Genomic DNA, 15,238 nt, shown 5'->3' on the forward strand with positions numbered 1-15,238 from the left:
AGCAAGCTAATCCCCTGCTCCCTCCAGTCAGGTCTGACAGTCAGCTGCAAGAGCCAATCATTTGGCTACCCTCACCTCTTCCTTCTGCAACCCCGGAGTTTTGGGGAGCAATGCGGCTCTCTGAATGCCCAGCAAGTGTGAGAGAGACACCAGGTAAGTATTTGGGGATGGATGGTAGCACCAGTACTGGAGAATTTTACACTTATTCTATGAATGCATTAAGAAAAAATGGTTAGCCTTTAGTACTACTTAATAGAAGATGTTTCTACTTTCACATTGCCATTTGTCCTTTGTGGATTCTGCCTCCATAACAGTTTAACAGAGCATGCTGAATCAGTGAAATCACACTTCAATCAAACACATATTGGTCTTTCCCCAGTGAGATTCTACCTCCAGCACACACATTGGTCTTTCAACAGTGAGATCAGATCACAACTCCAGCACACACATTGGCTTTTTCCCAGTGAGATCCCCTCTGCAAGCATACAGATAGGTCTTTCCCATTTAGATCCCACCTCCTACACACATGGATAGGTCTTTCCTCATTGAGATCCCACCTCCAAAACACACGTAAAGGACTTACCCCAGTGAGATCCCACCCCCATTAAACAAGTAAATGCGCAAAAACTGGAAATCCTATATCACCATCATGCTACTGGCAAGCTGAAATTGTAATTATAATTGATGTATTTAGTCCATAAAAGTCTATGTGAAGAAGCGGGCTGATATTATGGGATCCACACCGAGGGCTGCCTTCCAGAAAGAGCTGAAACCAAGCTCCAAAGTCTGAAGGAAAAAGCACAAGGGGGGGGGGGGCGCCTCTGGGTGTAGTATATAAACCAATTTATTTAAAAAAACACTCTGCAAACAACTCACATTTAGATGGGTAAAAAACAGCATGTAGTAAAGTTATGATCCATCATGAAAGGGGTCTGTCAGATCGATCACAGATATCTCTGCTATCTCTAAAACAGAGAGGTCTTTTTTGCAAAAGACTTTCTATCAAGTTTACCATCTGCCGAAGATCCATAAAAGTCTACGGGATCCTCCAGGCAGACCCATAGTGACAGCTATCGACAGTGTTACTACGGGCTTTAGTTTATATTTAGATCAATTTCTACAACCTATAGTTGCCCAACTACAATCATACATTCGCGATGGCGCTCACCTCTTGGAACTGTTGTCACCATACAAGTGGGAGCCCACTTACGTTTGGCTCTCACTTGATGTGTGTTTACTATATACCTCCATCCCACATGACTTTGGAGTGATGGCACTAAAACACTTTTTGTTTACAGATCCACTGATCAATATGCACCAGGCAAGGTTCATTGTGGAAGCCACAAGATTTTGCCTGACGCATAATTATTTCTCCTTCAATGAAGAATACTACCAACAGATACAAGGTACAGCAATGGGGGCCAATTTTGCACCTTCATATGCTAACCTGGCGATGAGCCTATGGGAAAACAATTTCATCTACCAAAACAACCCCTTTGCGGCCAATATTATATTCTTCGGAAGATATATTGATGATTTAATCATCATTTGGGATGGTGATATTGATTTGATAACTGCCTTTATCCAACATTGCAACACCAATCCCTATGGGTTGTCATTCACGTCAGCCACTGACCCAGCCACTATCGCTTTCCTAGATTTAGAGTTGGGACACGATGGCTCCACCATCACCTCTAAAAATTATACTAAGCCTACAGCAGGCAATTCCTATTTACACTTTGAAAGTTACCACCTCCCCAAATGGGTCACGAATATTCCCAAAGGACAATTCTGCCGTCTTCAGCAGAATTGTACTAAGGATTCTGATTATGTCGAACTAAGTAAAACTGTTAAAAGAAAGTTTCTTGACAAAAAATATCCTGAAACTTTAGTGGAAGAAGCTTTCAAACACTACCTGCATGGAAAACCACCAAAAACGAAAACTAATCTACCCTCCACATGATGGTTCCAGTAGGTTCATAACTACCTTTCATAATAAACATAAAGGTATGGAGAAGATTCTAGAAAGACACTGGGGCATCCTACATCAAGATCCCCATCTAAAAACACTACTCCGACCCTGCCCCAAAGTCATTTACCACAGGGCCCCTAATCTTAAAAGTAAGATTGCACCCAGTAAGTTTAAATCATTTTCAACAATACCGCCTGTACCCACATTGATTCCCCTGGTAGGCATGTATCAATGCCGAAAGGCCTTATGCAAAACCTGTAAATTCGTCCAAAATGGACAGAAATCCTTCACTACTAAGGGCAAGACTTATATATTGAAAGAATTTTTCAATTGTTCGTCCGATTTCGTCATCTATGGCCTAAGTTGTTGTTGTGGCCTAATGTATGTAGGCCGGACAATTCGGGCCTTAAGACAGAGGTTTAGCGAACATAGAAGACTCGTTGAGGGAGGTACAGACCCCCACAGTGTCCCAAAACATTTTGCCATGGCCCACCAGAGTTCTACAGATGGCCTCAGGGTCTGGGTTAATGAACAGATCCCGAGGTCCCTCCCAGCCGCTGAGAGATTCAAGAAGCTTTGTGCTCGTGAGACCTACTGGATCTACACTCTGGATGTACTCTCGCCAGGAGGAATTAACGAGAGCATTGAGATTGCTACTATCCTATAAATACATTATTTAGTGCCATAATATCTGTTTAATCACCTAAACTATAGGTTGGTCTCCCCCTCCCTTTCGCTCTTTTGCTTTTCCTTCCATATGTAGGTGGTCTAAATACTAATTACATACTGCCCTCTACAGGTCAAATTGATTTCACCCACTATATTGCTTCCATAAGCCATTAGTCATATATGACCCATATGCATGCATTGGTTCTTTCATATGAATGCTTCCATGTTCCCTGCACTGCATGGGTCATACATGGAGGCTACACAGAAAACATGCCCATATATATATATACCAATATCTCTGACCGTATTACTGAGGTCTTATAATAGATATACACATATTTAATCAGACTCGATAGGGTGCTTTTACTTTTGGCCACAATTCCCCCTCTTCCCTTTCGTCTACCTCCGTCCCTCCCTTTCCCCTCCTTCCTTTCCCTCCCCCCTTCCTCTTTTAAGTCGTCACCACGATCCATCCGTAGCTTGATGAAGGAGCGCGGCTACCGTGACATCGTAGCCTGTACGCTCAGGAAACGCTCACTCTCCAGTGACGTCACAGCTCCGCGTCTGCCTTCCATCAGCGTTCCAGGCCTCACTCTGAATTCCATCACCACCGCGGCTGGCTCGAGCGGTGTACAGCTAGCCATACGCACGGCAGCCAGCAGAGATATCTGTGATCGATCTGACGGACCCCTTTCATGATGGATCACAACTTTACTACATGCTGTTTTTTACCCATCTAAATGTGAGTTGTTTGCACAGTGGTTTTTTAAATAAATTGGTTTACATACTACACCCAGAGGCGCCCCCCCCTTGTGTTAGATCCCACCCCCAGCACACAGATAGATCTTTCCCCAGTGAGATCCCACCTCCAGCACACACACATTGGCTTTTCCCCATTGAGATCCCACCTCCAGCACAAACGTTGGATTTTCCTCAGTGAGATCCCACCCCAGCACACAGATAAGTATTTCCCCAGTGAGATCCCACCTCCAGCACACACATTGGCTTTTCTCCAGTGAGGTCCCACCACCAGCACACAGATAAGTCTTTCCCCAGTGAGATCCCACCTCCAGCACACACAATCGTCTTTCCCCAGTTGTATGCCACCCCCCCGCTCCTCACACATAGGTCTTTCCCCAGTGAAATCCCACCTCTAGCACACACATTGGCTTTTCTCCAGTGAGATCCCACCACCAGAACACAGATACGTCTTTCCTAAGTGAGATCCCACCCCCAGCAAACAGATAGTTCTTTCCCCAGTGACTCCTCATTGTATAGTACCCACAATCCACTACACAAATGACATACTGAACAGTGTCCATGTCTTTCCATAGAAATTTCTTACTGAGCCTTTATACAATGTCTAGCGGTTCAACAGCATCCCCCTTCTCTGCAGAAGAAATATCTCTCATTACTTTCCAGTGGAGAATTCCTTGTTGCCCACCTCACCATTGGAATGAGCTGATTGCTCAGTCCACAAGTTTGGACCGAAAGTTTGCTGCTAGGTTGTTCAAATGAATCATAGACTTTCAGGTTGTTCAGTGAGAATTCTTCCAATGTACATCCCACAATGCATTGCAAAAGTCATCATTGGTCAAAGTCTTGAACCTGACCTCTGGCCAGTGATGGTTTGGGGCTAAGTTGAAATCCACACACTATAAAAGGTGCTCTCTCAGCTGCCCTTTGTCATGGTGAGGGCGTTAAGTGAGAGTGAGAGACAGCTGACATTGTCTTTAGGGGGAGAGGGTTTGATAGAGTACTGTGCTACTAGTACTCTGTGTTTACAATATCAGTGCTATATCCTATTTACAGTATTGGGGCCATATTCAGTACTATATCCTGTGCTGTATACAGTACTTTATCTGTGCTATATACAGTATCAGCATCATATGCAGTACTATATACAGTACCGGTGCTATATACAATGCTATATACTGTGCTACAGTATGGGTGCTATATACAGTAATATGACCTGTGCTATATACAGAATTGGGGCTATATACAGTACTAGGGATGGGCCGAACAACCCCCTGTTCAGTTCGCACCAGAACTTTTGAACATTGCGAAAGTTCCGAACCGAATAACAAACTCCATTGAAATCTATTGGACCCGAGCTGGAAAAATCAAGTGCCCATTTTGAAGGCTTATATGCAAGTCATTGGGCATACAATGGTTATAGGGCTCTGGTTACTCTACTGGGGGACATGTATCAATTAAAAACGTTTGTAAAAAACGTAATTTTTAAATGAGCAGTGATTTATTGATGCTTGAAAGTGAAAGCATAAAAATGAAAAATTATTTTCAACATAGTGCCTGGGGATCCCCTTAGTCTACCTGTAAAGTGGCACATATGTACTGTATATACTGTAGAAGCTGCTGCAGCAATAATTGGATTTATAAAGCTAAAAATTGACATTAGCCCTGCAAGCTTTCTTTATTTTGCAAGCAACAGCTTGCAGAGCCAGTCTGTATAATGAGGCCACAATGTAGTGCACTGGGAAGATTAGAGATTTTTTGGATACATTCTGGTGTCTCTTCCACAGACTTTGAATAAAAGATGTAGGTGCAGAAAAATTGGTCTTCACACTGTAACTCTATAGAGGTACTCTTGATGAAAGCAAGAATTGATCTTGCTGTCAAAAATTGAAAGGATATGCACCTGTCAAAGAGGTGCGAAAAAATTGGTCTTCGGGTGTTAATTGTGCCCATGAAACCCACACCAAATTCATCCAGTTTAAATCAACACCCACAATGCTAGGCAGCCTAGAAGTCCTGCAGAGATTCCACATCCCAATAAAACTTAATGACATTGACATCAGGGGCTTCATAGCTGCTGGTAATCCAGGAAAGATTCAGTCTGATAAATGTCAGACGGTCCATGGAGTCTGTGGACAGACGTGTACTATTATCAGTGACAAAACCTCCCACACCACTCAATGCCCGTTCGGAAAGCACACTGGATGCAGGGCAGCCCAGCAGCTCAATTGCATACTGGGCAAATTCTGGCCAGTGGTCTATTCTCATGACCCAGTAAGCCATTGGATCGTCGACTGGAAAGTTCTCAACTCTGTTTTTGCCCCTAGATAATGGTCCACCATGTGATGCAGCCGCTGCTGATGGGATGTGGTAGCTGACAGCCCTGGACTAAAAAAATTGTGAAATGCATTACTTAGGCGACTGCCTTCTCCGCGGCTCCTCTCTTGGCCAACAGCAGCCTCAAAACTATGTTTTCCACGATACTGTAACCTACCAGTTGAGAAAAGAGTTAGTTCAACTCCTCTTTAAGGTGTCCTCAAGAGATTTAATCTTCTGCACTCTCTGTGGGGATGGGATGAGTTCCTAGACTTTCCCCTTGTAACGGTGGTCAAGGAGGGTTGCCAACCAATGGTGTTCCTTCTCCTTTACGCCACGTATTCTTGGATCATTTCGTAAGCTTTAAAGCATGAGGGAGCCCATGCACCGCAAATTTGCAGAGGCATGAGAAGCAGACTCCTCAAGGTCACTTAGGATTATAGTATCTGGAACTGCCTCCTCCCAGCCATGTACTACTCCCAAGAGTTCTGGGGATAGAAAACCATCTCTTAGTGTTTGATGTATGTCTTCCTCTGCTTTAATGCTTCCAAAACTGCCAGAATCCTCCTTCTCCCTCTTCTCTTGTGTGTTCTGTGGCGTAGGAACAATGGCGTCTGCAAAAAGTGGGCCTTGAGAGGAAAGGAAGTCCTCCTCTTCCTCCTACTGCTCTACCTTGAGTGCCCTTGTTATAATGCAATGCAGAGTCTGCTTCACCAGGAACGCAACAGGGATTGTGTCACTGATGCATGCATTGTCACGCCTCACTATCCTTGTAGCCTACTCAAATGGTGACAGTACAGTGCATGCATCCTTTATCAGCAGCCATTGGCGTGGGAAAAAAATGTGAGCTGGCCTGAGCCTGTCATTGTACTCATACACAGGTATTCATTGACGGTTCTCTGCTGCATGTGCAGCCACTGCAGCATTGCCAAAGTTGAGTTCCACCTGGTGGGCATGTCACAAATCAGGCGGTTTACAGGCAGGTGGAATTCCCATTGAATTTCAGCCAACTGAGCACTGGCTGTGTATGACCTTCTGAAATGGCTACAGACTCTTCTGGTCTGCTATAACAGATCTTCCAACTCTGGGTACCTATTTATACTGCACCACCAAATTGAGGACATGTGCCAGGCATGGCACATGTGTCAACTTTCCCTGTCTAAGGGCGGACAGGAGTTTTATGCGATTATTGCACACCATTCCTTGCTCCAGCTGGCATGGCGTGAACCACTTCTGGGCCTGCCCCTGCATAGCTTCAAGAATCTCTGCTCTGGTGTGATTCCTGTCCCCTAGACACACCAGCTGAAGCATAGCATGGCACCTGTTAGCCTGACTCATTGAATAGCCCCTTGAACACTTAGGGGGTACTTGTGGTTCATAGGACAATTCAGCAGAGGAGGGCATGGAGGAAGAGGAGGGGCTAGAGCTGACAAATCTCGCATTATCACCACTAGCTGTATGGAGATGGGGCACAACAAGCTACAGCACTGAGCCCTGTCCTGCATCCTTCTGAGTTGCAAGCAGAGTTACCCAGTGTGCTGTGAACAAAATATATCGACCCTGACCATGCTTTCTGAACCACGTGTCAGCAGTAACGTGGACTTTGTGGTTGACTGCCTTGCCTAACGATGCCACAACAATGCCTTCCACGTGATGGTACAGAGCTGGAATGGCCTTACATTAAAAGAAATAGTGACTGGGAACCTGCCATTATGGTACAGCACATTCTGCAAATTCATGGAAGGGGGCAGAATCCACCAGACGGAAAGGCAGAAGTTGTAAAGCTAGCAGCTAAAAAAGGCAAAGACAGCTGAGCTGTGGGATGTGAGATAACAGCTCCACAATGTGATGGAATAGGGTGGCTTCTCTCTACTCTTCCATGATGGCTCCCTCATTAAGGTTGTGCCTCACCCTCACCCTCACTTTCCTCCTCTGCTCTATCCATCACCCAAGCCATGTCAGTGACCTGATGATCATCATCATCTCCTCCATCCTCATTACCACTGGAGACAACTTGTCAATACGCTGCAGCTGTGGGAACATGACTGCCAATTTGTATACCGGTGTTCTCCCCTCTCTGTAGGCTCACGTTCCTGCCTTCCTCAACCTCAGAACCAACATTTGAATCAAGTAATGGGTGTGCATCATCAAGGAGCAAGTGGTTGACCCTGTGTTTAAAAAACTCAGCTGACTCCTCCATGCCTGATGCTGGATCTATGGCAGGAATAGCTGTGGACAAGGAGGCAGGTTTAGCCACTCTGGCAGTTGCAGTGGACTGCGCACTAGTTTCTGCTTGGGTGACAGAGGATGAGGAGGATGAGGATGGTTTAGTATTCCAGTCCACCACCTCCTCTACATACTGTGGCTGGATAACACAGGCAACATCACTAAATAGAGGAAATGATGCCCTGCCTAAGGAGTAAACACGTCTACCTTTGCCTGTGGACACATACGCATGGGAACGTCACAGTGCCATGGGAACGTCTGCCTCTGCTTGTTGTTCTCCCAGACATGATGAAAGAGAGGGGTGCTTATTAACAAAATGTAATAAAGATGTGTAAATGTGTACGTGGATGCAATTTAATCAATGAAAAGTGGTGTTTGGTGCACTTTAACTTGAATACTCACTACCCAGACACACTCCACAGATACACTATAATAACCATATACACTATAACACACAGAAATACACTACGTTAAACACGCACTAACGCACTGAAATATATGGCGTTAAACATGCAGTAACGCACTAAAATATATGGCGTTAAACTTGCAGTAACGCACTGAAATATACGGCTTTAATTTTGCTGTAACGCACTGAAATATACAGCATTAAACTTGCAGTAATGCACAGAAGTATATTGCATTAAACAGCATGTAAGGCACTGAAATATACGGCATTAAACTTGCACTAACACACTGAAATATACTGTTTTAAATGTGCACTAATGTACTAAAATATACTGCGTTAAATGGCACGTAATGCACTGAAAAATACTGCGTTAGGCGGCATATAGCACACTGAAATATACAGCTTTACACTTACAGTAAAGCAAATCTACTGTGTTAAACGATCACTACACTCACTACACTCGCACTGACTGAACTATCCCTAGATTCTCACTAAACTGATTTTCTACACTGACAATAGAATCAGAATACCACGCAAACTGTTTAGTAGCACTGAACAGAGCCCTGTTGTACATGCCAATATCACCACTACAAATGTCCTCTATTGAGGCCGGGTTCACACTGTAACCCGCTGCAGATCGCACAGGAGTGCTGTGCGTCCCTGTTCCTCATTTCAGGGATGAATCAGGACCGATTCTGTGCCAGAATTCACCCTGAAACTGAGCCAAAGACGCACAGCGTTTCTGTGCAGTGCGCTCTGCAGCCGCAAGGGAGATATGAGAACCGACTCCATAGGGAGCCAGCCACATTCTCCTGCTATGTAAATTAGATGCGCATCTAATTTGCATAGGTGTGAACCCAGCCTCAAAGAATACTTTAATAGTGTGGGGCGGGACTAAGAGCAAAGAGCCATGATTGGTCATCATGACAGCGTCTAATCATGGCTCTGACAGTGCTCTGTGCCCTGAGTAGGAAAAGATTTTATTACTTCAGCCAATCAGGGATTCCAATGCACTGTGCAGTGGCGCAGTGCATTGTGGTAATTCGGTGCGCCAAACAAACGGTCGAACGCCCCGATAATTCAGGTGTTCGTCGAATGGGTGAACAGCCAATGTTCAGCCCATACTTATGTTTGGGCCCAAACCGTTCGCTCATCCCTATACAGTACTATATACAGTATCAGTGCTATATACAGTACTATATCCTGTGCTATACACGGTATCGACACTATATACAGTACTATATACAGTATTGGTGCTATTTACAGTGCTATATCCTGTGCTACAGTATGGGTGCTATATACAGTACTATGACTTGTGCTATATACTGTGGTATATACAGTATCGGTGCCATATACAGTATCACTATGTTCTGTACTGTATATATGATACTGATGCTTTACAGTGAATTTTAGTTTGTGTGTCTAGGGAGAGTGATTTCCTAGGATCCAACAGTCCTTTTTTTTGTGTGTTAGCGGCAGTTTCTCTGTCTGTATTGCTGCTGTCCCCCCTTTTCTTATTTGGGGGGGGTTTCTTTTATTTATTAGCAGTTTTCTCTTATTCCTTTCCAAAAGGGTATTATTTTGCTTGTAGTGTTTTTTAAAAGTTGTTTGAGTTTTTTCTTTTATGTGTTTTGCGTTTCTTTGAGTTCTTTGTGTATAGACACAGATTTATTCTCCTGACAGCCACACTCTTTTACCCCCTCCCAGCTCTTCCCTTTCCCCCTTTGTCCCCATTATACAAGATTTTCTTTCTGCATCCTCCAGCGAGATGGGTGACAGTACATTAAGGTTTTTAGAGGTCTACGATATAGCCTGGCTCCCTTTGGTGGGGAAGAGCATCAGAATAGGGCAGGCATGTCCAAAGTCCAGCTCGCGGGCCAATTGTGGCCCCGCATTCCTGTTTAATATGGCCCCCCTGGTGATTTGGATTTATATATCTTTTGTGGCCCCCAGGGCCACAAATGATATATACCATATTTAGCGGCGCTGCCTTGGAGGGAGTGGGACGAGTGCCGTCAGATTACATACAGGAAAATCTCCTGTTTATTCGGCGGCTTCTGTAATAGGAAGTCCCGTCTCCCGGGCTGCCATTGGATGACTGTTCTGTCTATCATAGCAGGTGGGACTTTGTATTAAAGAGGCTGCAGAGTAAATAGGAGATTATCCTGCATGTAATCTGTTGGCGCTCGTCCTGCCCCCCTCCCTGTCCCCTCTGAGGCTGCAGATGGGCATGGATCAGAATGCACTGATGGCAATGGTGAGGCTGCATTGATTGCAATGGTGAGGCTGCATTCATGGCAATGGTGAGGCTGCAGATGGGCACTGACCCTTATTTTGCTTCACAGTTCTTTATTTAACATTTCATTTTTCTTCCTAAAACTTCCCTCTTAAAGTGAAGGTGCGTGTTATATGCCTGAGCTCATCTCTTCAACACACACAGCTACAAAGGTAGGAGAATTCTTGTTGGGCAGTGTATTAGTGCTTGGACGAACACACTTAGACAGAATTTTAATGGTTCAAAGAATGTCAGGCAAAATGGTCGGCCCTCACGCATGTTTACGTTATCAAATCTGGCCCTCTTTGAAAAAGGTTTGGACACCCCTGGCATAGAGCCAGGACTGCAATCTACCCCCCCCCCCAGCTGTAGCATTCAGCCCCAAATTCTAGTGTGCAAAAAAAATAAAAATAATATGCCCCTTATGCCCGCACCTGTAAATGCCAGCTTGGCCAAATTGTGCTGCTAACTTCTGTCTTTCTATCTGGTTCATTTGGCCCCCTTTCAGGATCTTGTGGCCTTAGCTTTACTGCAGTGGCAGGTTCCCAGCTGTCATTACTTTTCCCTTCACTGACACATGAAGTTTCCCTGTCACCGGATCACATGGTCAGTAGTAAGGTCCACATGACCACAGGGACATGGTCCAGAAAATATGGGCAGGGGTCAGTGGTGGCTGGTGCTCCATCGGTCGTGGGGGTGGGTGGCAGATGGAACTGATCCACCCCCCATCGCTCCAGCCTGCCACCACCCACCGCTCATCCACCCCCCCCGGTCGCCGGCTACTCTTACCCTGTGTTGGAGATAATAGGGGGCTCTGTGCAGGCTTCTTGCCCAGGGATGCCAGATAAGATTGGCATCAGGGGGATCAGTTTAAGTATGGATTGATGAGGTGTCTGTGGTGTCTCAGGGGCAATCAGTGTGTGAGCGGTTGGTGCTCGATAGGTCGGAGGGAGCGGCAGATGAAACTGACCCACCCCCGTCACTCCAGCCCGCCACCACCCACCACCCCCCCCGGTCGCTGGATACTCTTACCCTGTGTTGGAGATAATAGGGAGCTCTAGCAGGCTTCTTGCCCAGGGATGCCAGATGAGGTCGGCATCGGGGGGGATAAATGTCGGTATGGATCGATGAGGTGTCTGCGGTGTCACAGGGCCAATTGGTGTGTGCTCCTCTCTTCTGCAGCCACAGGAGGAGCTGACAGCACTCTGCATGGAAGGGCCAGAGGATCAGACTTGACAGCTGGTGGGTCAGTCTCTTGGTCCTCGGCCGCGCATCTCCTCCCTTATCCTCGGCCAATATTATCACTTCTCCTTTCGGCCAATCAGGGAATGGGTCTCACGACCCGCTTCCTAAATGGGCGGGAGAAGGATCAGTGTGAGAATAGCGAATATTCATTCACTATTGTCACACAACTGGATGGGCTTCGGGCACAATGCTCTGCGCCCTGAGCCCACCCTATTTTGAAGCCTATTAGAGCCTCTGGCTCTAATCACGTGCTTCAAAAAACCCCCCCCCCCATTGGAATCCATGTGTCCGGCACCCTGCATGTAGATTAGGGGGCTAGACACATGGATGGGGAGGTGGCACCCATGTACCCCTAATGAACGGGCTGCTACTAGATCAGGGTGGTATACAGTTGTGCTCAAAAGTTTGCATACCCTTGGAGAATTGGTAATATACAGTATGCACTATAAGAAAATGTAAGTGAGCAGGCAAAACCCATTTCTTTTATTTCTTTTTTTAATGTAATCTTTATTTATATTTTTTATCATTTCACATACAAAAGTCTTAAAACAGACAAGTAAATAACATAAAGGAAGAGAATGAGTCCAAATAGGCAGTTGTCATGATACACATAAACATAACCAAGAGGAAATGAGGGAGTCCAGTTAGCTACCCTGCATAGAGGGTGTTAGGGCAGAAAAAGAAACATAACTAACACTATAACAGATGAGAACTTACAATAATATACTGCCCCAAGTAGACCAGCTCTAGATCCCTATGCGTTGGAGATCTCTTGGGATCACTAACAAGAAACCCATGAAGTCGAGGGCCTTAGAGAATCCCGACTGTGTCGGGGGTTAGGGGCCACTCAGATGGGGCTGTTTTAGATCCCGGTAGGGCATTACCTGTGTAATGAACCCATGTGGCCCAGATGCTATAAAACATATGGTGGCAACCCTTGCATGTCACCATCCACAACTCTGCAGCCATAATATTATTCACTAGATGAATCCACTCTGCAAGGCCGGGAATTCGAGTTTTCTTCCAGTACACAGGAACCAATCGTCTAGCTGCGTTTAGAAGCTATGCCTCTCCGGAAAGCCTCCTTCCAACTTCTCCTGTGGTAGGATCTTTCCAGGCCCTGGCCCGAGGCAGAGCCTCCCCCCGGCAGGGGTCCCTCGAGGGCCACCGACAGACCTCCTAAGCACTGCATCTCTATTTTCCACCTGACTCCCTTGCTGGCATGACTCATGTCTATTTAAGGGCCCACTTAGTCCCCTGCCAGGCCCACTTCCTGGGATTGGCTAAGTACCCTTAAATATGCAAGACAACCCTCCTAGCTTCCGCCCACTAATTTCTATAATATTCTCCAATACTCTAGAACCAGGGGGAGGCACCAGAGAGCTGCCTGGATGAGTCATCCAGCCCTGAACTGTAATGAACCCTGACTCAGATTCCATGGCTCAGGCTTAGCCCTGAGCCAAACTACAAATTCTCTGCACTGCCACTAGTAGCACACTGAAGGGTGCTACACATACACAGACAGATCTTCCTATGACAAGGTGCTGACACTGAGCTCTATTTAGGAGCAGGTGTTGTTGTATTACAGCCATAGTGCTTTTTTAATGTGGTTAATAAATGTGCATAGCCTCAGGGGCAGACTGACAACTCATGGGGCCCCCGGGCAATAGGAGATTATGGGGCCCCCGGGCAATAGGAGAAGATTATGGGGCCCCCGGGCAATAGGAGATTATGGGGCCCCCAGGCAATAGATTATGGGGCCACACAGTATACACACATACAGTATACATACAGACACAGACACACAGTATACACACACAGAATACACATACACACACTGATAAGGTTCTGGAGAGGCGGGGCAGCTATAATCTTGGGATTTTTTTTAAAAAACACAGATTTTTACATACTGTCCCTGGTTTTATTGAGGCTGGCAACCATGATGGGGCCCCTTAGGGCATGGGGCCCTCGGGAAATGCCCGAATGGTCAGTCCGCCCCTGCATAGCCTGAAGACTTTGGGAGATCTAAAAATGAATGGGATTGTAAAAAAAAAATACCATGAGAATCCTGTGGTTTCCAATCATGGAGCTCTCTGCTGTGTTAACCAGGGAAAAATTTTTGAACCTCCTCTGGATCAGTTTTATGAATAGACTGCAAAATACAGATCCCGGTATTGAGAAATACTGTTGAATGTAATGGAGAGCAGATATCTTCCCTCTATTATAAATCATCTCTGAGAGTTTAATGTCTCCATCTTTTCTTTGTCAGGAGTCACATTTACAGATTGGAAAGTCACCTCAATCAGTGTCAGCTTCCAGTTCTCCTGCACTCCTCAATGTCCCGATACCTGGAGATTTTCTGTGCAGTTGTGTCCTAAGACAGATCATTATTATTATCGTCGCTCATGTAAAGATTTATATGGTAAAGGTGGGACATTCACCGATCTAAAGCCATCCTCTAGATATAATATACGAACTGAACTTCATACAGATCTGGGACACTTCAACCTGGTGAACAAAGTTTTCTGGACGGATGACTCAGGTGAGAGAATGGTCTGTTCTTATACAAGTATTGTCTGTTCTGATATCAACAAACACCGCACATAATACTCAGCCTGTCAGGTCATTTAGCAGCAGCCTCAATAAAATATTTAGGAAGCAACCTGCACCCGAATCCTCCTCCCTGCAATTTAAATATGTTCTTCAATAAACCATGAAGAGATCACTAGACTGGAGCTAGTTGGAGTTTCTCAGTGAGCTACTGGGACTAGAAACAGGGCAGCCTCTAAACAGGAGGACCCAGTTCATTTCCAGTGGCTCCTGTGGGGTTCATTGGCCACTGAGTGTTCAAAGTTATGATCTTGAACACTCAGTGGCCTCTTTATTAGACACAAATATATCATTCAGATGATGCCTGATTAGAATTAAAGTGACTCCATTACTCTCCCTCTTTGACCGAGTTTGGGTGAAAGGCATAGAAGGATTAGGAGCGAGGTCTGGTGGAATAGAAGGAATAAGAGCAAGGTCTGGTGAAGTAGGAGGGATAGAAGCAGGGTCTGGTCGAATAGAAGGAATAGGAGCACGGTCTAGTAGAAAAGAAGACAGAGGAGTGGAGTATTGGGGAATAGAAGGAATAGCAGTGGAGTCTAGTGGAATAAAAGGAATAGGAACAGAGTCTGTTAGAATTGAATGACTAGGAGCAGAGTTTGGTGGAACAGAAGGAATAGAAGCAGGCACTGGTGGAACAGAAGGAAAAGGAGTGGGGTCTGGTGGAATAAATGGAATAAGAGTGGGGTCTGGTGGAATAGAAGGAATAGGAGTAGGCACAAGTGAAATTGAAGGAATAGGAGCATTGACTGGTAGAATAGAAGGA

The 15,238-nt window shown here is 45.5% G+C and overlaps 1 protein-coding gene across 2 annotated transcripts in view; it reads left to right on the plus strand.

Moving 5' to 3' along the window:
- Positions 1-15,238, plus strand: part of LOC141121997 (uncharacterized) — a 267,457-nt gene that overhangs the window by 169,967 nt on the left and 82,252 nt on the right. For both annotated transcript variants that reach the window (XM_073611785.1, XM_073611794.1), the window contains exon 8: positions 14,135-14,407. In XM_073611785.1, coding sequence (XP_073467886.1) covers positions 14,135-14,407 — 273 coding nt within the window. The remainder of the gene's footprint in view (positions 1-14,134; positions 14,408-15,238) is intronic.

The sequence above is a fragment of the Aquarana catesbeiana genome, linkage group LG01 (genome assembly GCF_042186555.1).
Source record: "Aquarana catesbeiana isolate 2022-GZ linkage group LG01, ASM4218655v1, whole genome shotgun sequence".
Lineage (NCBI taxonomy): Eukaryota > Metazoa > Chordata > Amphibia > Anura > Ranidae > Aquarana > Aquarana catesbeiana.